The 23,490-nt window shown below is 37.5% G+C and overlaps 1 protein-coding gene and 1 long non-coding RNA gene across 5 annotated transcripts in view; one reads left to right on the top strand and one right to left on the bottom strand.

Moving 5' to 3' along the window:
- LOC125256732 overlaps window positions 1-23,212 on the bottom strand; it is a 29,381-nt gene extending 6,169 nt beyond the window's left edge. The window contains exons 1-7 of the long non-coding RNA XR_007182170.1: window positions 23,109-23,212; window positions 22,355-22,440; window positions 22,116-22,191; window positions 21,955-22,032; window positions 21,024-21,207; window positions 20,762-20,862; window positions 7,931-8,101 (exon numbers count right to left, since the gene is read on the bottom strand). This is a non-coding gene — a long non-coding RNA (uncharacterized LOC125256732). The remainder of the gene's footprint in view (window positions 1-7,930; window positions 8,102-20,761; window positions 20,863-21,023; window positions 21,208-21,954; window positions 22,033-22,115; window positions 22,192-22,354; window positions 22,441-23,108) is intronic.
- myh7ba (myosin, heavy chain 7B, cardiac muscle, beta a) lies at window positions 5,330-23,126 on the top strand. 4 transcript variants are annotated; one of them, XM_048172945.1, is made up of 42 exons: window positions 5,332-5,506; window positions 5,768-5,871; window positions 6,747-6,890; window positions 7,965-8,121; window positions 8,265-8,292; window positions 8,489-8,585; window positions 9,493-9,513; window positions 9,604-9,696; window positions 9,911-9,974; window positions 10,073-10,171; window positions 10,260-10,363; window positions 10,448-10,586; window positions 10,673-10,791; window positions 11,050-11,199; window positions 11,290-11,460; window positions 11,610-11,789; window positions 12,061-12,193; window positions 12,281-12,357; window positions 12,719-12,806; window positions 12,986-13,103; window positions 13,614-13,737; window positions 13,865-14,001; window positions 16,055-16,310; window positions 16,760-17,002; window positions 17,167-17,343; window positions 17,436-17,581; window positions 17,657-17,747; window positions 17,828-18,217; window positions 19,297-19,423; window positions 19,552-19,670; window positions 19,770-19,966; window positions 20,045-20,394; window positions 20,501-20,625; window positions 20,778-20,893; window positions 21,033-21,225; window positions 21,391-21,594; window positions 21,687-21,812; window positions 21,904-22,074; window positions 22,164-22,268; window positions 22,370-22,465; window positions 22,552-22,698; window positions 22,797-23,126. In XM_048172945.1, the coding sequence occupies exons 1-42, from the start codon at window positions 5,407-5,409 to the stop codon at window positions 22,806-22,808; spliced, it is 5,838 nt and encodes a 1,945-aa protein (XP_048028902.1). In that variant the 5' UTR covers window positions 5,332-5,406; the 3' UTR covers window positions 22,809-23,126. The 4 variants fall into 4 exon arrangements, with proteins under 4 accessions (XP_048028900.1, XP_048028902.1, XP_048028904.1 ...); XM_048172943.1 differs by having other exon boundaries at window positions 5,330-5,506; window positions 11,050-11,460; XM_048172946.1 differs by lacking the exons at window positions 5,332-5,506; window positions 5,768-5,871; window positions 6,747-6,890; window positions 8,489-8,585 and having other exon boundaries at window positions 8,038-8,121.
- Window positions 23,213-23,490: the final 278 nt, after the last annotated feature.

Genomic DNA, 23,490 nt, shown 5'->3' with positions numbered 1-23,490 from the left:
AATAAATAATACTAAAATAACACTGATTTTAGAACAATAATATAATAATAGTATTATAAAAGCCAATTATTTAATTTTGCAACATAATGTCTTTATAATTTTTTCATACAGTATAAAATGGTCTTTATACATGAAAATTTTATATATATATATATATATATATATATATATATATATATATATATATATATATATATATTTAGCAATGGTATAATGACCATATTTAATTATTTCTTAGTCTCTTTATTAGAATATAACCAGAAAATACAGGAAATTTGTATGCTAAACTTAAACAACAGAAAAAAAATTACTTCTATAGGCTAAAGTGGCAAGTATTTGGTGACCCCTCTTACACTTGAACAATAGCAGGAACCTGGCTCTCTTAAACCTAAATGGAAAGGAAAAGGCCTGGAAGGCCAAGAAAAATTTCAAAATCAGATGAGAAGTTTCTCAGATTTTCTTCTTTGAGAAACTAGAAGAAGTCCAGGAGGTCACACTAAATACTGACTTTCGCTTTAAGCAGCTATTTTGTTCTGATTTTTTTCACGTTGTGTGTACACATTTTCTGTTTTTTTTCTGTTTGCATCATAATAAAGACAAATATGGATGTATATACTATATATATAGTTTTTTAAATTAGCCTTTTATATTTAAAGGTGCCCTAGAATGCTTTTTCAAAAGATGTAATATAAGTCTAAGGTGTCCACTGAATGTGTCTGTGAAGTTTCAGCTCAAAATACCCCATAGATGTTTTTTTTTTAATTAGTTTTTGTAACTGCCTATTTTGGGGTATCATTAAATATGCGCCAATTCAGGCTGCCGCCCCTTTAAATCGTCGCGCTCCCCGCCCCCGAGCTCGCGACTCTATAATACATTGCATAAACAAAGTTCACACAGCTAATATAGCCCTCAAAATGGATCTTTACAAAATGTTCATCAAGCAATGCATCAGATCATGCAAGTATAGTATTTATTTTGATGTTTACATTTGATTCTGAATGAGTTTCATAGTATGTTCCGTGGCTAACAGGCTAAAGCAAACATTACACACTGTTGAATAGATTTATAAAGAATGAAGTTGTGTTTATGAATTCTACAGACTGCAAGTGTTTAAAAATGAAAATAGCGATGGCTCTTGTCTCCGTGAAAAAGATGGTAACTTTAACCACATTTAACAGTACATTAGCAAAAATGCTAACGAAACATTTAGAAAGACAATTTACAAATATCACTAAAAATATCATGTTATCATGGATCATGTCAGTTATTATCGCTCCATCTGCCATTTTTCGCTATTGTCCTTGCTTGCTTACCTAGTCTGATGATTCAGCTGTGCACATCCAGACGTTAATACTGGCTGCCCTTGTCTATTGCCTTGAACATGGGCTGGCATATGCGTACATATTAATGATCCCGACTGTTACGTAACAGTTGGTGCTATGTTGAGATTCGCCTGTTCTTCGGAGGTCTTTTAAACAAATGAGATTTACATAAGAAGGAGGAAACAATGGAGTTTGAGACTCACTGTATGTCATTTCCATGTACTGAACTCAATTTTCCATTCTATGGCACCTTTAAGGAGAAGGTATATCAGGGTATGGGAATTATCATATTAGGGAGCCCTTGGCATCAGAATTTATTTTTAAACCACTGGTGTGGTTCAATTGTATAGTTAAATTATATAAAAACGAATCAACAGTCATTACTGCCTCCAAAAATATACCATACCATATTATCCGTTTAAAAGGCCTCCATGATCTCAACTGTGTAAAATTAAAACATCATCAAGGAGGACAAAAAGCACCAGTTAATTTTCCTACAACAGTAATATTGATGATCGTCACCACATCAGTATGAAGTAGTCTGGGGACGCTTAATGCATAACTGGAATGATGCAGGGATTTCTGCAATATCCCAAAGTGCGACCGCTTGTCTGCATTGGTTTAGATAAAGCCACGTGGCGGTGAGATAGCCGAACAAAGGCATGTTGTGACAGGGAATAAATAGAAAAACAGCTAAAGATGCTGGTATCCCCAGCTAGGGCCAAAGGCCATGACTTAACCAGTGAAAGACAGTCTATTATCTGAAGCCACAGGGGTAGGAGAGGAGAGTCTCTACCCACCACTTGCTTAAAGACTAATTAACTAACTTTCATTGCCCGTTCGTGTGTTTGTGTTAGGCTTTGTTCAGGGTATTGGATGAGATTACTGAAGAGCTGAGGTATTAACTCATGTCTCCTCAATATGCTTTCCCGTCTCCCCTCAGATGGATTGACGACTTGCGACAGAGACAGCACAGTTGCTGAAAGGTTTTGCGTACGATCACAGCGATTATCCGATGGAGTGGCTGCTGCTAACTGGCACCAGTGCATTCTCCTTTAAAGGCCGCTGGCGGACACAGGCGCTATTTTATTTGAAACACTGTCATGCTTTACTATTTTTCCTATTACCACTTGCTGGGCTGGGCGTTTTTTTGAATTATCAGGTCTTACATGACAAATTAGGTATGTATGTGTGGTGGTCTACCCCCTTAAAAGTGTGTGTGTGTGCCTGTAAATCTCAGCCTCCCTCCACTTTAGTGTCTAAGCCTGCTGGCATTTGGTGCACGATGATCTAAAACAACTGTGACCCAACTGCAATTGCAACTTTGATTCCAGGAATCCCTGTTTCAATAGGGATGATCTACTGTTTCGCAACAACAGATAAACATGCAGATACCTATATGCATGCACAAAAAGTCTGGCTCGTTTAAAATGTTTCTGAGCTTGTGTTATTGAATTACTGTAGCTGTTAACAGTTATTTTAATCTTCCTAAATGTTGCGTATGTATAAAAGGATCTAAAATGTTACAGGCACCCTCCGATTTCATTATCTCTCACGTTTTATCTGTCCGTCAACTTTTTTATGCACAGACTAGCGAGTGAGGCTGTACATAACGCAGCTGCCACACTTATGAAGCGTCCCAGAATAGCCCTCAACTGGCCTGCTATATCTAAAAGTTTCAGTCATCAATGCAACACTCCCTGCTTTGCCAAAAGATAGCTGCAGTCCCAACGACAACAATCATTTGTAGTTAATTCCACTAAATTGCTATAAGATTGATAACAAAAACAGGTCTCAGCATTTCATAGATTATGATGCTGTTCATAATGCTGTCTGTGTCCTGTAAATTTGTCTTTTTGTTGAGGGATTTCTTTCTTAAACAATGAGCAAAGCAGCGAGACTTTAACAATAGCCCTTGTCTATTGCTCTTTGTCAGGAATGTCAGCCTTTGGCATGAGGCAGGGATGGAGTATTCTCGTCTATATCGGGACACTATGAGCCCCCTCCCCTTTTGGTCCACACTCTTTACCCCTTTTCCACATACAAGGACACCGATCTCAAGGTCAGATCCACAGGGGCTGGTGTAAAAAGAGGCGCTGCTCTCTAGCATGCTCCATTACTGCGCTGACACCATAGTGGAAAAGTAGCACCGGCTGCCTTCATAATAAGCTGAATTTAGGCCTGTTATTTTAGCACTTTGTCTGGAAAGTTCTGCGCCACACCTGCCGTTTCGTATATCAAAAATGTGTGTCGGCAGTGAAGTGGTCTGGATGTGTGAATTAATGATTATATGAGAAGGTCTGAAACTACATGCAATTGCTCCCTTAAGAAAATATTTCAGACTGGTGTTTTTTTTTTATATTACATTTATGATCGTTTTAGAGTTATTGTATTGATTTTCCTTCTACTCAATCAGAAAATTGTGCTCATTTCCATCGCGGAAAGAATATCCGTCTCAATTATGTTGCTATTATCATTAAGGGCAGTCCATCTTGGCTTATATTGGCATGTATTTTTAGCGTCTCATATCATGTCAAGCACAAGGGACCCTTTAGTAATTTCGTCTAGGGTTGCATTTACTGTGACCACACACACATACACACACACACTCACACACACACACACACACACACACACACACACACACACACACACACACACACACACACACACAATGCCTCCCTCCACTGGCGTTTACAACAAAGGATTCCGCAAACAAGCAATTAGAGTAAGGGAGAAGACTGAACACATGGCCATTATGTTCACCTAATACTTGTCCTGTATGTTGAGGAGAGAATTGTTGACGAGTTATTGAAGAGATGTTAAAGAGCCAATGGTAAGGGTGTTGCTTGTTGCCGCTGAGTGGATCTCTGTAACCTTTATCCAAGCAGGGACCGGGGGAATTTGCAGTGACCACAGCCGATTGTTGGTGTTGAAAACAAAATATAACTCAGAAAAAAAATTATTAACTGAGAAAACTTGACAGAGAAACATGTTTGTTATTAATTATTATTGCAGTTATTAAAAACGTAAGTGTTAAGTTGATGCATATTTGTTACGGTGATAGCGGTTACAAAGCTGTCACAGTCTCAATTAGCACTAAACATGCATACATTTCAGTCTGATAATCAGCTTGAGTGATATAGATAGAAATAATGGTGTTCACAGGAAAAGTTGCTTATAAATGAATCACCTTTTTACATAACAGGCATTCATTTTGAAGTGAAAAAGATGAAACACATAACAGCTAAAAAATGAAATTAAAAACATTTCCATTTATATCTCATATATAATTCATACATAATTTTTTAATGTCATTAAATATTAATTGTTTTATTGCTGTATTCTAATGATTGCTGTTTTTATTGTCCAAAAGATGAAAAAAAAAAATTATATTCCTTTTGTAAGCTATATAATTATCAGAAATGTAAATGAAAATTTGATATAAAATAAAAAATAGACTATTGATTAGTTTCTAATCAGTGCCCTCCACTTAGTCTGCATAATATAATGCTGTATTAAAAATAACTAAGCTTGGGTTTGGGTAAAGATAAAAATGCGGCTTGCCCTTTTGTGTCAGTTTGGGCACACAGTAAGCACCAATAGGCGGTGGAGGAGGTGACACATGATAATTTCTGTGACCATGACCTTGGAGGAGATGATAAAAGGAGTTTGGCCACTCCACCCGTTCAGTCCGTGTTAAGGTCAGTTAGCAAATTATGACTGGACACTTTAACTCATTTCATTTAATTGATTATTTGTCTATAGTAATACAATACAGGAATCATAAAATGCCATCAAATCAGATTCTTAAAACTAAAATCTAATCTTCTGTCAGTAATGCTTTGTTTTATTAAATAATACACCTACTGGAACATATATACTTCATTCAAATTGTAATTGTTTTTGATTATTCCCTCAATGTTTACAAGTTTGTACATTTGACTTTTTGTTAAAATAATACTAGTCTATGTTTTTCACGTTTAGTTATTTCATTATAAGTTTAACCATAAATATATGTCTTCTTTTAAGGTATCTGGAAAGTTTTGTCTTCAGCGAGTAAGAGAGCGGTGGATTTATCATCATGTCGAGACTGTTGGATATGACGGAGTTTGGAGAAGCTGCACCGTTTCTGCGCAAATCCAACCTGGAGCTACTGGCAGCGCAAACTGTGGCGTTTGATGGTACTTGAAATACATTTTCAAGTTACTTACAGTGGATACGAACACTTCAATTCTCTTTGAAATACTTCTGGTTTACGCGGCTGCTTTTATGTGTTAGTAGGCTAATTGCATGTTAGGTTCTCAACTTGTTAATGTTGAAAAGGGCATATTGAGATAAATGTGGCATTGAATAACTGGATTCATAGCAAACAAACGAACGAACGAACGAACGAACGAAAAACTTTCTCGACGCATGGATATTGACAGACTTCTTGTGCGCAGGAAAGAAACGCGCTTGGATACCTGATGAAAGGGACGCGTACATTGAGGTGGAAATCAGGGAGATTGATGGTGACAAAGTCATCGTTGAGACGAAAGATGGAAAGGTAAATCTCTTTAATGGAATTTGATTAATCATGAAAAAAACTATCAAATGGGAGCATCTGAATTTAATGATTTGCGGAACTTTTGCTGCATCAACAGGGCTTTGACTCAAGTGCAGAATCAATGCAACTATTAATGAAGTTAAATTGTAATAATTATGTGTTATTTTGCGATAATGACTTGCTACACTATTCTGCTATTTAGGCCTACCTACATAAATAGCCTACAAGAAATATTGTTTTGTGTTTAAATTATTTTACAAGTAAGGAAAACACACCCATTACAATGTTAAAGACCAACATTGCGTGAGATATTTAATTAGGCTATAGGCCCATATTATCATTTTTATTATTAATCTGCAATTCAAGTTAGCAGTTTTTAAACAAGGAACTAGTTAACAACCATGTTTATCAATGTAACTTGTCCTTCTCTATTTCAAGTTCTCATCATCCAGCACTTTGCCTCTTACCTGTTCGAGGTTCTTCCGTTCAATGTTTTGGTTTTCTTCTAAGCTTCTAGCCATTTAAAGGTTTTATATTTAACATACATTTAAAATTAAGTTGTTCAGAGTGTTTTCTGAGGCGGTAGTAGTAACCGTTTTGAGTCGCCAGATGTCGACATGAACTGTTTTAAAGTGATACGAGGGACATGAAAGTGCCACCGGTGTGTTGACATGAGCAACTGTGATCCAGTTCAGCGGTCATTTAAAAATATAAAAATATTTCACAGCTCAATGCACGATTGACCAATTAGAATTAAATATTTCAGAGAGCCATGTAATGAGGAACAACAATTAAGTTGATTTTCCTGTTTCTTATTATTAGCAACCTTGTTCTGACCCTTTACACATTGTATTTGTTCCCTCTGAATCCTATAGTGCTTAACTGTCAAGGAAGATGACATTCAACAGATGAACCCCCCGAAGTTTGACATGATAGAGGACATGGCCATGCTCACACACCTGAATGAGGCTTCGGTGCTCTATAATCTGCGGAGGCGCTACAGCAGTTGGATGATCTATGTTAGTACCATCACATCACAGTTCAAAGCAAAGAAAAGATCTGCCCTTTCTCACTAATCTTTGATGCCACAAATAACCTGACCGGAGCATTAAACATAGAGGGGCGGCACTATTCATAGAACTTTACAGTCACAGTAATGAATTTAACACTTGCCTTTGCCAAGGGACAAATACAAGTGAATTCCCTAGAGGCATGTCCTTTATAACTGCCATATTCAAAGTATCTCATAAATCTCAGGGAGGTTACAGTTTCCTGAAGTGCATTTAAACAGTTTGTGTACATGGGAAAACAAAGTCCATATAAATAGTAAAAAAATAATAGTGAAATTAGCATTAAAAATATTGTCACATTGTGAGATAGAACAACACTCTCATGGCAATTTGTAATTATTTTACAACTGGTGGCCAATTCGTATGAATTTGTACAATCTCATTCATATGTTTTCGTACAATATGCTTACAGTATGCTTAGTTAGTTTTAGGAGTGATCCTTCTTGCTTTTTTTCTCTAAAAAAACATTTCCTAATGAATCAAATCATATGAATTCATATGAAATCGCCATCTTTTAAAATAGTAACATTTTCTAATGAGATCAATTGGAAATAAAAGTCACATTATGACCTTTTTTCTATGTTTTTATTTTGAGGCTATTTATTATCCTTTTTTGTACAAGGAGGAACTGCAGGGCATTATTTGGTTACGATTATATTGGATTTCAAACTAAGAAAATAAGAATATTAAATTAACAAAGCTGAGGCAAAAATGTAGCTAAATGTAGCATTGCCATTTTTGACAAAAATGTTTTAAATCAAATTAAAATGTACAAGTATATTATTCTATATATGAATAATGATTATTTTTTGGCTTTGCAAATGTAAGGATCATAAAAAAAAAAAAATGTAAATACATTAGTATTTTCTCTGAAGGTCCAGGCTTAAAATTCAACCCTCTGCTCCATCTCTCTATCCACCAAGGCTTGAAAAAATTTGAAGACCCCTGGCCTAAAGAATTGTGTCATTTATTGTGACTAGATAGCATACCTGAGATTAATCTTGTCAAATCCTCTCACGGCAGACGTACTCTGGACTGTTCTGTGTGACCGTGAACCCATATAAATGGCTTCCCGTCTACACGGCCCCTGTAGTGGCTGCTTACAAAGGCAAACGCCGCTCCGAGGCTCCACCTCACATCTATTCCATCGCTGACAATGCCTACAATGACATGTTGCGCAGTAAGTATTTAATTAAAGGATTGCTTGTCTCTTCCCTGCCCTCTACAATAACTTAGAGGAGGGATAATTTTTTCTTAACACACTTTATCCAATGCAGGGAAGCCCTTTATGACCTAAAAATCTGTTTTTGTTTCTCTACACAGATCGTGAGAATCAGTCCATGCTAATCACGTAAGTTTGGACATATCTGTACACATTCTGTATTGTTGCATTAACACATATTTTCAGTCTGGGAAAAAACAGTTTTTCTTTTTTTTAAAGAACATTTTGTTGCACTGTTTTTTCTAATGTTCTTTGCTATGGTATTTTTCTTTCTTTTTTTTATTTTTCAATGTCTTATCACTCAATCATTTCTTGATACTCATAGCGGAGAATCTGGTGCTGGCAAAACGGTAAACACGAAACGTGTAATTCAGTATTTTGCCATAGTAGCGGCCCTGGGTGAGGCACCAACTAAAAAAGGAGTAAGACAAAACGCTCTCTCGGTTTCCCTCTCATCATATCCCTCTTCTTTTTCAATCAGCTTTTTTTTATACCTCTCATGCTGACAAGTGTTTGTCATTTTCATTTTGAAGTCGTTCCTCATCTAGGTGTCTGGCATATTTTTACAGTGACATTACTACTATGTACTGTACCTTTTTTCTATAAATGTAACTGTATGGACATCTAGACTGAGGTTTGACTATCCCTTCCATTTGCATATGTCTTTGCCAATTTTCCCAAATGTTTTTGTGGGGTTAACTTGACTCTGTGTTTTCGAAAGCTTAACCTCAGCACATCATCTCCTGCATTTTTCTTCCTTGTTCTTGAAGTGTTTTTTTGTTGTTGTTGTTTTTTGAAAACAAATTTGTGATTAACATTTAAACTTTCCTTTTTCTGTTTCAAGCTGGCCCTACATATTTGTTCCTAGATTACTGTTTTTACAGTCTTCATTTTTAAACCCATTATTCATGGAATAATTTTTTTCTGATGATCATAGGGTGTGATTGTTAAATACTTTGTTGTATTTGATGTGAGCTAACATGATTTTACCACATTTTTTAATTCTTAACCCATAATAGTCTATGAGTTAGCATTTTAAGTTATAATAAACATTTAATTATTCTTTTAATAATTATTAAAATACTATTTTGATGACACCAATTATTAACATACATAATATAATACTTGTTTAAAAAAAAAAGTACACTTCCCAAATACTTAGAAATGGGTAATTTAAAAAATGTTACATGCACTTTATCACATTTATATAAAAAAATCAGTCTAATAAATATAGAATGAAATAATTTAGTATAATAAAAATAGAAGTTGAGAAATATGTACTGTTTAATGAAACAACAATCTTTTTTGTTGTTGTTTTTTTGTTTTAAGGCCCCTGGCACTAAAACAGGGGTGAGTATATCTTCAAACGTGGAGACATACTGCAAAAACTGGAAAAAATTAAGCTGAAAATCTCATCAATTATAAAATTACTTTTTCCAGGGTACCTTAGAAGACCAGATCATTGAAGCTAATCCTGCAATGGAGGCTTTTGGAAATGCCAAGACACTGAGGAACGACAACTCGTCCCGTTTTGTGAGTATTTGACACTATATAGAGCAATGTTGTAAGTCTGCTCCGCTTACATACACAAAAAGACGAATGTTACCTTACTGTAAAATTAAAATGACTGCATATTGTAATTGCTATAAAGCATGGTTGATTCGATCATGGTGTTCAACCATAAGCATTTTAAGATAATACATAATGTGCAGATTCATTTACATTCTTGAAATAAATCTTGCTCTAGGGTAAGTTCATCAGGATCCATTTCGGACCAACAGGGAAACTGGCTTCCGCTGACATCGACATGTGTAAGTAAATTGTTCAAAGCATGATGATGCCCTTCCAGTTCATGACATTCCAAGATGTAAACCTGACAGTGTAGTGATTTCTCAAATTATTTTTATAGATCTACTGGAAAAATCCAGAGTTATATTTCAGCAGCCTGGAGAGAGAAGTTACCACATCTACTACCAGATCATGTCACAAAAGAAGCCTGAACTTCTCGGTATGATAAATGCTGTAATATTGTGTATTTTATTGACCTATTATTAACGAAAATCCTTAATTCATTTTTTTTTCCTTGTGGATTTCAGACATGCTTCTGGTCTCTTCAAATCCCTATGACTACCATTTTTGCTCCCAAGGAGTGACAACGGTAGAGAACATGGATGACGGGCAGGAACTTATGGCTACTGATGTAAGCGGTAAAAAAAAAATCTCCTACAAAGACCAAATGGAAAAAAAAAAAAAAAGTCTGAAAAAAAAATCTTTTTAAATCCAGCATGCCATGGACATCCTTGGCTTTACTCCAGAAGAAAAGTACGGCTGCTATAAAATAGTAGGCGCCATCATGCACTTCGGGAACATGAAATTCAAACAGAAGCAGCGGGAGGAGCAGGCAGAGACCGATGGCACTGAAAGTGAGTGTAAATCCATATAACCTGACTTGTCTATCACAAATATGCATTAAAGATGGTCCAAAACTTAAATAAAATGATCTTTCCAGGTGCTGATAAGGCCTCCTACCTGATGGGTGTTAGCTCAGCAGACCTCATAAAGGGTCTTCTGCACCCTAGAGTGAAAGTAGGCAATGAGTATGTGGTTAAAGGACAGAATGTCGAACAGGTGAGAAGTGTTCCCAAAATCCTACCTCCTCCTTGGATGTGTGTCTATAGTTACAGAAAGAAAAATATTATTTGGCAGGAATTTTGCTATGTCAATAATAATGCATGTCGAAACCACTGACATTTACTGTTGATCTACTAAGATACAAGGAATAAAACAGCCTGAGAAATCAGCCTGGTATCCAGGCAACTGTTGCAATCCATGTAAGTGACAGCTGTGGTCTTAATGTGCTCCACACACATTGTGTGGCTCCACCAGGTTAACTATGCCGTGGGAGCTCTGGCCAAAGCCACTTATGATCGCATGTTCAAGTGGTTGGTGGGGCGTATAAATAGGACGCTCTACACCGTTCTGCCACGCCAGTTCTTTATCGGAGTGCTGGACATCGCTGGCTTTGAGATCTTTGAGGTGAGTGACTCTCGAAATTCCACACCGCACTTATCTAGATTTCCGCCGGCATTCACACTTGTGCATCTGTCATGTGGATTCTCTCAACAGCTCAACAGCTTCGAGCAGCTCTGCATCAACTTCACCAATGAGAAACTGCAACAGTTTTTCAACCACCACATGTTCATCCTGGAACAAGAGGAGTACAAACGGGAGGGCATTGAGTGGACATTTATCGACTTTGGGCTTGACCTCCAAGCCTGCATTGATCTCATTGAAAAGGTTTTTTGCAGTTGAAACATAATAGGAATATTATAGAAAATATGGAAATAAACAATTCAATTGATTGACAATTCAAAAAATCATTTTGATTACAGAATGTGTCAAGAATATTATTACACCCTTCTGAGCTTTTTTTTTCTCTTTGTTAGCCCTTAGGAATTATGTCCATCCTGGAAGAGGAGTGCATGTTCCCTAAAGCTTCCGACAGCAGCTTCAAGGCTAAGATGTTTGATAATCATCTTGGCAAGTCTGCCAATTTCCTGAAGCCAAGGCCTGACAAGAAGAGAAAGTATGAGGCTCATTTTGAGCTGGTGCACTATGCAGGAGTGGTGAGTTTGTACCAATAACAGACTAAATTTAAAGGTAGCACTTAATATTAGAAGTATATTTTAGATTATTTTTGGTGCTTTCTCTGCTGAAAAACCACTTAAACCAGTCAGTTTGCTGGTTTTAGCAGGTTTAAGGTTGGTCTTCCAGACTGGGAAGTGCCAGTAAGGCTAGGATGGGAAATCAGTTTAGGCTGGTTTAAGCTGTTTTAAGTAACCCTGCTGAAAAAAAGAGATTGAATATTACATAAAAAGAGTTTTATCTGAATTTCAGGTGCCATACAATATTATTGGTTGGTTAGACAAAAACAAAGACCCCCTGAATGAAACAGTGGTAGTCTGTTTCCAGAAATCAGCCAACAAGCTTCTGGCTTCTCTCTATGAGAATTATGTTAGCTCTGACTCAGGTAAATAAACCACACATTCTGTCTGAAATATACCACAGTTCCTTTCTAAACCATAAAATACTAAATGCCGAAACTTTTTCCTTTTAGCCTCTGACGTAAAAACAGGGGCCAAAGAAAAGAGGAAAAAGGCTGCTTCCTTCCAGACAGTGTCACAGGTGCACAAGGTGGGAATATAACAAGACTTTAATGCTACTTCCTACTAGGTAGAAACTGATATTAAACAGAAATAATTATTCATGGTCATTAAACCAAAAAGAAAATCAAAACTCATCAGTACTAAGAGGGAGGCAGTTAAGACTTGCAGTGATGTTTAGAGAAATGACACATGAACATCACTTTAAGTCTGTGCTGGCTCCTGTTCTATCTGTTTCCACAAAGAGCATCAACGACTCAAGGTAAGTCTAGAAACACACTTGACAATGTTTTTTGAGGAGAACGACACCTTTGCATTTGTTGAATGCATTATGCAAAACGTGGAAAAACTGCTGTATAACATGACTTACAAGAGTTGCTTCTCAACTACAGGAGAATCTCAACAAGCTGATGACAAACTTGCGGAGCACTCAGCCCCATTTTGTGCGCTGCATCATCCCCAATGAGACCAAAACACCAGGTGCTGCACTGAGCACTTCAACACATCCAAACCGACAGGATCTTGATGAAAATCACTATTTTAGAGTATCAATCAAAATCACAGCTTTATGTTACACTAAAACAATGGTCTGAAAAAGAATCCAAGCTGCAAAACCTCAGTGCAAACATCTAACTAAAACATTTTCATCTTACTTGCAGGGATCATGGACGCTTTCCTGGTGCTGCACCAGTTGCGCTGTAACGGAGTCCTGGAGGGCATTCGTATTTGCAGGAAGGGATTTCCTAACAGAATTCTTTATGCCGAATTCAAACAACGGTAAGAAGAGCTACTATTTACACTCTTTGTGTTCCTGAGTACATCAAAAAATGCACTATGAATTACTACATAATCCATATGGAATTTCTTTACATTTAGAGAGTATAATTCCCCCTATGTGAACATAATTTGATCTAATGTATGATTTGAAATATTAAGAATTTCAATGAGGTTGAAGATGAAGTGTGATTTCAGGATCACTAATGGCACCAAATGGAATTGCTAAATAATAACTGTCTCCAAAAAGGTTTCCTAAATGATTCTATCACTCACATCCTTTACATCTTTCAAAGAAATTAACTTATGAATGACTTTCTTCACAATAAACTTTGATACTAAGTATTTTAACATTATAAAATTGCACACTTCACCTTTAACATTCAATGACTTGTAAGAGGTTAGCTTGAAGCCAGTTGATAAATAGTCAGTCAAAACAGTGAACACTATAAGAAGAAGAAAATAGTGAATAAGAATAAACAATGAGGATGTGTGAATTCCTCCATTTCGAAGGTATCGCATTCTGAATCCTCACGCTATCCCTGATGACAAGTTTGTGGACAGCAGGAAGGCTGCAGAGAAACTGCTGGCTTCACTGGATATCGACCATAATCAGTACAGATTTGGGCATACTAAGGCAAGTCAGACTTCAGTAAAAATGTTTGTTGCTTTGAGCCACAAGCAATAGGACATCAATCAGAGGTGCTACTCTGAACAGAAGGCAAAATTGTCTAAATCAACCCGTCTGTGTCTCTGCATTACAGGTGTTCTTTAAGGCTGGCCTGCTGGGACACCTGGAAGAGTTGAGGGACGAGCGTCTGGCTAAAGTTCTCACTTTGCTGCAGGCCGCCAGCCGCGGCAAGATCATGAGGATGGAGCTGAAGAAGATGATGGAGAGGAAGTAATACGTGATTCCATGCAAAAGATATTACTAACATTGAAATGATGGCCCCTGAATATATTTGGACATTTAAATCACACTTAATGAATGAAGATCATTATATTAGATAACATTTCCAATCAGGTTTCACTTATTTTTAAGAAAGATATTTCACAAAAAAATGTCTCTTTGGTCTACAGTTAAAAAAGAAGGTATGATCACTTTATTTAACATTTTCTGATTATCAAACATTTGAGGAACATCCATAAAATTATCACTTTGACCCCAGTAGGTCAAAAATAATTGGCTTTACAAAAAAAAGCTCTATCATGATTTGTTTGAAGATGTTACTTGGTTTTACAGTTTGACATCTAATGCAACCAAATGTATACACTTTAAGGCAAAATATATTTTGGGGCCATTGTAAATAGATTTAGAGATTTTTCTGAATATAAAATATAATGTAAAATATGAAGGTTACATATTAAGCTTTAAGGTGCCGTTACATTAACAAAATTTCACGGGTGAAAAGGTCCATTGTCCATTCTCAGTAGTGTAGTGATGTTTGTAGCCTAACTCACAGACAAGCCACAATACTGCGAATTCGAGTGACCATCTTGAACCTGATGCAACATGTGCAAGGTGAAATCTTTCGCCCTCATGCGAAATTCCCGATCGTGCAGATTCCTGATGAAATGGTTTGATTGTGATCTCGAAAATCGAACCACAGTATATGTGACCGCAGCTTTACCCTACTAACAGCTCTCACCTGCTTTCAATCCATCAGTATAAAGAAAAATTCTTCCATGCTCTTATATTTTCCATATTCTTTGTTTAAAATGATGCCGCCCACACAAATATTCACAAACTATACTGATATCCAACAGGTTCAATCCTAATAAAGTTAGCAACAAGCTGTTGTCACTTGATACCTCTCAACCCTCAACATATGAGAGGTATTTCGGGGCCATGTGGATGGAGTGTGTGAGGCGTGTGTCTTCAGACATGCATTTGTCCATGTGCATGTGTGGCCGAGACCCTTCATACGCTCCGACACTCTCTGTGAAACACGTAAGGTTCTCCATGTCCACATCTATGACCTCCACCCTTTCCCTTTATTAGACAATGCAGACAGTGTCCTTAAAGCGTAGAGGCCCAGTGGGTCACATGGCAGCTGCTCACCCCACTCCCCACTAAAAATACAGGCCAGCACCCTTCTCAAAGCTCTGTTTTGCCAAGGCGCCTGTGCCTCTAAAGGACCACATTGAAAGCATATCTGCAGACTGGCAAAGGATTAAAGTCAGTGGTCCAACAGAAGGCCTCGGTTTCTAAATAAATATTAGGCACTTCACCTTTTGGGTGGCCTGGGGCACACATGCACGGCAGCTATTTGATCAGACCGAAATTTCTGCCATCATCCGGCAACATGTAACCGCAGAACTGTGACAGCAAGTGCATGACATCTGAAAGTCGCCCCAGTAATAGACTAACTAAAATGAGCCTCATTTCATGCATTCATGGACATAAGCCAGTGGGTCATATGGGGGTGACACAATCTTCCCATGATCAGTGCTGTTATTGTTAACTAAAACTATTCAAAATTGATGTCACTAACTGAAATAAAGCTCAGATAAAATAAAATATAAATATAAAAAAATTAGAAATGTTGCCTCAGCAACTAACTGAAATAAAAAGCACATAACAAAAAGAAAATTAAAAAAATATATTAATAAATACTATAATAGTATATAAATTATACTAAAATAACACTGCCATTTGATGGTTCAAGTAGTACACACTGCGTTTTTATAAATAGAAATACTAGTTCAATAAATAATGAGGCTGTAAAACAAAACTAACTGTATTAAGCCAATCACATGATGTAACTGAACCAGCCTGAAAAATATAGTATTTTATCATATTTTGAGTTAAAGTCACAAAATTGTAAACTTAATACCAACAGTTTTCAATCTTTCCCAATTCAAGTATATAGGAGTTGTACTTGTATCACAAGATGGCCACCAAGTAGACTGATGTGCCTTAAAGATGATATATACCTGCCTTTTGTCATTAGGGAGGCTCTGATGATCATCCAATGGAATATTCGGGCCTTCAACATAGTGAAGAACTGGCCGTGGATGAAACTTTTTTTCAAAATCAAGCCCCTGCTGAGAAGCGCAGCCACAGAAAAAGAGCTGGCTGCTCTAAAAGAGGAGTTCCTGAAGCTAAAGGAGGCACTAGAGAAATCAGAGTCCAAGCGTAAGGAGCTGGAGGAGAAACAGGTCAGCCTGATCCAAGAGAAGAATGACCTTTTCCTGCAACTTCAGGCAGTAAGTATCATACAGTATCAGTTTGCAGTACGAGTGGCAAAAGTACTGCTCATAAACACCACAAAAATAGCTACAGTGGCCATAGGACTACTCATTATTGGATTTTCACATTTTATTGTGTTACAGCAGGACATTTTGTTGTTCTTCAACATCAAAGTACATCAAAGTTTTCTGCAATGACTTTGTAAAAAAATACCTAGACAGACTTGAGAAATGTAAATAAAAAAATAGCTAAATGCAGAAGTATACAATTGCCTCTCTTCTCCAAGTCACTAATTTTAACATGATCTATTTAGGTTTCAGGGAAAGAAGATCAATGTAAAAGATCTACAATTATAGAATTTTAATGCTGATACCCAATAAAGTGTGAAACAGTCCAAAAAGAAGAAAAATAATTGTATATATTCAGGTGTTAAAATGCTTAAATTTACTTTCTAATCGCTCTAAAGGAGCAGGATAACCTGGCAGATGCAGAGGACCGCTGTGACCTGCTCATCAAAACCAAGATTCAACTTGAAGCCAAAGTGAAGGAGATGACCGAACGCCTGGAAGATGAAGAGGAGATGAACGCTACCGTTCTTGCAAAAAAACGCAAGCTGGAGGATGAGTGTGCTGAGCTGAAAAAGGACATTGATGATCTGGAGATAACCTTGGCCAAGGTGGAGAAGGAGAAGCATGCCACTGAAAACAAGGTAAGGCCATTCTCAAGAAAAATGAAGCTCAAGCTGTGTTGTTGAGCCACAGTGGAGTCTATTAAACTAATCTAAAGTCTCATTCATGAAAAACCTACACAAGTTTGAATCATGACAACCAATATGAATGTGCTACCAAAAGTGACAGCAGCACCTTTTCATAGGTGAAGAATCTGATAGAAGAGATGGCAGTTTTGGATGAAACTATTCTGAAGCTTACCAAAGAGAAGAAGGCCTTACAGGAGAGTCACCAGCAGACGCTGGATGACTTGCAGATGGAGGAAGACAAAGTCAACACTCTGACTAAGGCCAAAGCCAAGTTGGAGCAGCAAGTAGATGATGTACGTTCATATGTTGGATAGATGTTAACAGGACCGTTAACAGATCTAGAATGAGTCAGGAATCAGTAATACTATATAATCTCTTGTTTTAGTTGGAGGGATCCTTGGAACAGGAAAAGAAATTGCGAATGGATCTGGAACGGGCCAAACGCAAGCTGGAGGGTGATCTGAAGCTGGCCATGGAGTCTGTCATGGACTTCGAAAATGACAAGCAGCAATTAGAGGAAAAGCTAAAGAAGTAAGATTATTATATGACAGGATTCTGTAAAACAAAACCATTTCTGTTCTTTATTTGTTGGGATTTTTTTTGTAGGAAAGATTTCGAAATGAACCAGATCAGTTCGAAAATCGAAGATGAGCAAGCATTAATCATCCAGCTTCAAAAGAAGATCAAGGAATTGCAGGTAAGTCAAACTTGACTTTAATCTCCAAATGTATGTTTCAGTCAGAACATTTTTTCATTCGTTCTTTCGTTGTGTTCAAGGCTCGTATTGAGGAGCTTGAAGAGGAACTGGAAGCAGAGCGTTCCACCCGAGCGAAGATGGAGAAACAGCGAGGCGATGCATCCAAAGAGCTTGAAGAGCTCAGCGAGCGTCTCGAGGAAGCTGGCGGTGCCACCTCAGCCCAAATTGAGATGAATAAAAAACGGGAGGCAGATTTTCTAAAACTGCGCCGTGACCTTGAGGAGGCCATTTTGCACCATGAAGCTATGACTGCTGCACTGCGCAAAAAGCACGCAGACACCATGGCTGAACTGAGTGAGCAAATTGACAGCCTTCAGCGAGTCAAACAGAAGTTGGAGAAGGAGAGAAGTGAGGCCAAGATGGAGGTGGATGACCTTGCTTCCAATTTAGAGCAGCTGGCAAAGAGCAAGGTGGAAAATATGATCTGTGTTGCATCACATTCTGATCTAATTTAACTAGCATTAATTTAGCATTGACTTTAACACTGAAAAATCAAGGGCTGATTTCAGTTCGAGCTCAGGTTTAAATCGTCCCAGTTGAATGAATTTTGCGAGCTCTCATTTTGTATATACTATTATTTTATTTTATTTTTAGTTTATTTTAAACAATAAGTTTAAATGCATATTAGGTATAATTTAATTTACAATGAACGATAATTTACAGCATTTATTAATGTAGCTTAATGTTCATTTTTAAATATCCCTCAAACATTTTTTGTTGTATGAATTAACTTCAGTGAATCTATTACGAACAAACATAAAAAAACAACAGTATATCTATGAATTAACATTAACCTAGATTAATAAATGAAAATTGTTGTTCATTGTTAGTTTATGATACCTAATGTTAACAAATTTAACCTTATTGTAAAATTAAAATATATGCCTATATATAACATAAATAATGCTAAAGAAACAATCATTTAAAACAATTACAATTAAAATATTCACATTCCTTATATATAACAAACATTTTAATTTACTAAGAGTTTTAAAAAACTTAATTAAAAATTAATTAAATTAAAAAAAGTAAATTAATAAAAATAAATAAAAAAAATGGTGTGGAAAACTTAAAAGACTTTTTATCCATTTTAGACTAAACTTTAGACATAGTAAAAAGTCCAAACACATGACATCTGCACATTATAAAATAACCAGACAGCCTTAATAAAATTAACTGAACTGAATCAATCAGCAGTTACGGAATCAAAATTTGGCTCACTGCAAGTTATCATAATTTTGAATTAAAGTTTTGTGTCAGTATCATTACTGGGTGGTTTTCCATAAAACAATGTGTTGGTAAAGATACGCAAATAAAGGAATAAATAAAGCAATATTCATATATCTGACAGGAAACATAATAATGTGTATGTGTATATATAGTTATATACTCATATATTTCATATATTTTCATTCTTATACATTTATGTAGGAGACCATTTATTGAAAATGTATCATCTTATTTCATTAATTATATAAAAATATTGCAGGCTACTACTGAGAAAATGTGCCGCCTCTATGAGGACCAGATGAATGAGTCAAAAGCCAAAGTGGAGGAGCTCCAAAGGCAGCTCAGTGACACCAACACACAGCGAGCCCGTGCTCAGGCTGAAAGCGGTATGTCAAAAAACTACGTATTGAACAAATTCAATCTTAACAAGAACCACTCAAACATCTATGCCCTGGTTTTGAGACATTTAATATCCCTACTAACTCTAATCCTACATCATTTTAACATAATACAGCTGAACTGGGCAGAAAGCTGGAGGAGCGTGAAGCTCTGGTCTCTCAACTGCAGCGCACCAAGAACTCCCTTAGCCAAAACATAGAGGAGTTCAAGAAACAGCTAGATGAAGAAACCAAAGTAAGAGAAACCATTTTTTCCCTCGCTGTTTAACAAGTTTTGGCTTTAATGTGAAACAAATTTGTAATTTTACTTGTCTTTGGCATCTACTACTTTCAGTCAAAGAATGCCTTGGCTCATGCCCTACAATCATCCAGGCATGACTGCGACCTGCTGAGGGAGCAGTATGATGAAGAGCAAGAGGGTAAATCTGAGCTGCAGCGTGCACTATCCAAGGCTAACGCCGAGGTCGCCCAATGGAGGACCAAATATGAGACAGACGCCATTCAGAAGACAGAGGAACTCGAGGAGGCAAAGTGAGTGTGTGGATTATAAGGACAATAATAACTGGCTTCATTCGATCTAAAACTGAATCATATTCCTCAACTTGACAGGAAGAAGTTGGCCACCCGCCTCCAAGAGGCTGAGGAACATGTCGAGGCATCAAACGCCAAGTGCTCCTCCCTTGAGAAGACCAAACATCGGCTTCAGTCAGAGATTGAGGATCTCGTAGTAGATCTGGAGCGCTCTAATGCAGCCGCTACTGCCCTGGATAAGAAGCAGAGGCAATTTGACAAGATTCTGGCCGAATGGAGGCAGAAGTACGAGGAGTGCCAGTCTGAGCTGGAATCTTCACAGAAAGAGTCTCGTAATCTGAGCACCGAGCTGTTTAAACTCAAGAACTGTTATGAAGAGGCTCTGGACCATCTGGAGAGCATCAAACGGGAGAATAAAAATCTACAGGGTATGTTTTGAACTTTATGGATTAGAGAAAAAAATGTATGATGTCAAATTAACATATATTGTCAGTCACAAAATGTGATCTTTCAATACCATCATGTTTCTAACAGAGGAGATTTCTGACCTGAATGACCAAATAAGCCAAGGCGGCAAGACCATTCATGAGCTTGAGAAGATGAAGAAGGGCTTGGACATGGAGAAGACTGAAATTAAAGCAGCACTGGAGGAAGCTGAAGTATTGCTTTTTGTGTCTGAAAATTTTTGTAGCTGAGAACCAGAAATGAAAACATGATTCATATTTATGTTACGCCAAAAGTATTGAGGATTGGTCTTGAAGGTACTTGGACTCTCATTCTCTTAAATTCTCTTACCTTATTTTTGTATCAGGGCACTCTGGAGCATGAGGAGAGTAAGACTCTACGTATACAGCTGGAGCTCAACCAGATCAAAGCAGACATTGACAGGAAGCTAGCTGAGAAAGATGAGGAAATCGACAATCTTCGGTGAGAACTTGGAAAGCAAATATAAAAGATTCATGACTAGTGAGGAAGTGAACCATTATTTAACATTACTCCATTCCATTATATGACCATTATTGTTTACACCACAAGTCTTCCTAACCTATTTACTCACCTTTACTAGGCGTAACCACCAGCGTGCCATAGAGTCCATGCAAGCCACCCTGGATGCAGAAGCAAAATCCCGTAATGAAGCCATCAGGGTGAAGAAGAAGATGGAGGGCGACCTGAATGAAATGGAGGTTCAGCTGAACCATGCAAATCGCTTGGCCACTGAGTCCCAAAAAATGGTCCGGAACCTGCAGACACAGATTAAGGTAAATCCAAATGTTACATCTATTAAAACTAACATATTTCAATTATTGCATCTTTAATGTGGGAAACAAAAACAGGTTTGGATTATGATATATATGCAAAATGATCTAAACAAATAGTGACCTACTCAAGCCTAAATAACATAAAATCCGTCTTATAAATTAAAGGACCTTCAGATAGAGCTGGATGAGACTATTCACCAAAATGAAGAACTGAAGGAACAGGCTGCTGTTACTGAGCGCAGGAACAACCTCCTGACTGCTGAAGTGGAAGAACTGAGAAGCCAGCTGGAGCAGAACGACCGTGCCCGCAAACTGGCAGAGTATGAGCTCCTGGAAACCACTGAGAGGGTCAACCTACTTCATTCCCAGGTAATGGACAGATGCTCCATCAAGGCAACTCTTCCGAGCAGTCCCAACAAATAATACCTTGTCATTTACCATAATTCTTTCTGCCTCCCCAGAACACGTCACTGCTCAATCAAAAGAAAAAGTTGGAGAGTGATCTCTCCACGTTGTCTAGCGAGGTGGATGACGCTGTGCAGGAGTGCCGAAATGCAGAAGAGAAAGCCAAAAAGGCCATCACTGATGTGAGGAGCTTGCATAGAGAGGATTTTTTTTTTGGTAAATATTGTTTTGTTTATCGTACAGGGAATTTAATATGAAGCTTTTAACGTGCAGGCTGCCATGATGGCGGAAGAGCTCAAGAAAGAGCAGGACACCAGCGCTCACCTGGAACGTATGAAGAAGAACATGGAGCAGACCATCAAAGATCTGCAGATGCGTCTGGATGAGGCTGAGCAGATCGCTCTAAAAGGAGGCAAGAAGCAAATTCAGAAACTGGAAAGCAGGGTATGCAGGATGACTTTTGCAATCTATAAAATAATTCAAACCTAAATTGCATTGATGATGTCTTGCGTCTTAAAAAAACTTTCCTCAAGGTGAGAGACCTGGAGAATGAACTGGAATCTGAGCAGAAAAAAAGCAACGAATTCCAGAAGGGAGTTCGCAAATATGAGCGAAGGATCAAGGAGCTCACCTATCAGGTACAAACTCCATGAGACAGATGCAGAAATTTAATTTAGATAGCTTGAGTTGCACTACTCTAAAAGAATAAAGCCTGTGCCACCACCTGCTGTTTCTACAGACTGAGGAGGACAGGAAGAACATGGCTCGCCTCCAGGAACTCATAGATAAGCTGCAGGCCAAAGTTAAGACCTACAAGAGACAAGCAGAGGAGGCGGTGAGTCCACAAATAAACCTTCATGTGCTACATCTCATGTATACTTAAAACAACATCACTGATGGCTCCTGCTGATTGTATTGTAGGAAGAACAAGCTAATACCAACTTGACCAAGTACAAGAAGCTCCAACATGAGCTGGATGACGCTGAGGAACGAGCTGATATTGCAGAGTCTCAAGTGAATAAACTACGCACCCGCACCAGAGACTCGGGTAGCAAGGCTAGTCCGAAGGTATGTTGTTTAAGTCTTGCTTTTCAACTTATATATTGTTTTTCCATTAAGTCTGTATTTACTACATTTAGAATAATAAGCTTTTATACCCATTTCAGCTTGCAGAGTGAAGAGGAAGCCCCCTCTCGTACCATGAACACAGCCCACAGCTGCAACAGTTTTGTGTGCCAAAAACAATGAGCAAGATAAAGAAATGTCTTTGTTTATGTAGACTATAGAAATGTGTATTTCATATTGTCCTCATTTGTCAGTGTATACTGGAATTTCTTGACAACTCTGACTTTAAACTTAGAAGAAAAAAAAAAGATAAAATAGCCACTGTAAGACCCTCTTCAGGATGTTCAAGGTAAAAAAAGTTTCAAAGTGTATGATTATACCACAATGTAAACAAATGTGTTTACAATAAATACCTTACAGATGCTCTCAGACTTTCCTGTTGCTCTGGTCAATATGGCAGTCTTCGTGGACGTATACAGACACCTAGTGGCGTGGATGCAGCTTTACATAAAAACAATAACTTTCTAGTTACTGGTACCACTCGAAATGCGCTACTAGAAGCAGCAATGTTTATCTATTTCACGATTGCATAAAGCGAGTAGTGCTGTGTTCGAGTGGCTCCATGAGGCGACACGCTCCATACAACACAAAATGGCTTTTATTAGGCTACTGGTATGACTGGTCTTGCCGTCTTCATCTTATCTAAGTGTAGATAAAAATTAATCATTTAACTTTTAACTTAACTTAATAACACTGCAAAATACACACCTAAAATCAGTAACAATTTTAAATCAG

This window comes from Megalobrama amblycephala, linkage group LG21, assembly GCF_018812025.1.
Source record: "Megalobrama amblycephala isolate DHTTF-2021 linkage group LG21, ASM1881202v1, whole genome shotgun sequence".
Lineage (NCBI taxonomy): Eukaryota > Metazoa > Chordata > Actinopteri > Cypriniformes > Xenocyprididae > Megalobrama > Megalobrama amblycephala.
Note: the sequence above shows the minus strand (reverse complement) of the source record. Positions and strands in the feature narration are given on the sequence as shown.

Bases quoted from the DNA above. Each gene is read 5' to 3' on its own strand.
- myh7ba (XM_048172943.1), top strand. From the start codon at position 5,407: ATGTCGAGACTGTTGGATATGACGGAGTTTGGAGAAGCTGCACCGTTT. The intron at 10,172-10,259 runs GTATGATAAATG...TGTGGATTTCAG, and splicing joins AAAGAAGCCTGAACTTCTCG to ACATGCTTCTGGTCTCTTCA. The intron at 21,595-21,686 runs GTAATGGACAGA...CTGCCTCCCCAG, and splicing joins TCAACCTACTTCATTCCCAG to AACACGTCACTGCTCAATCA.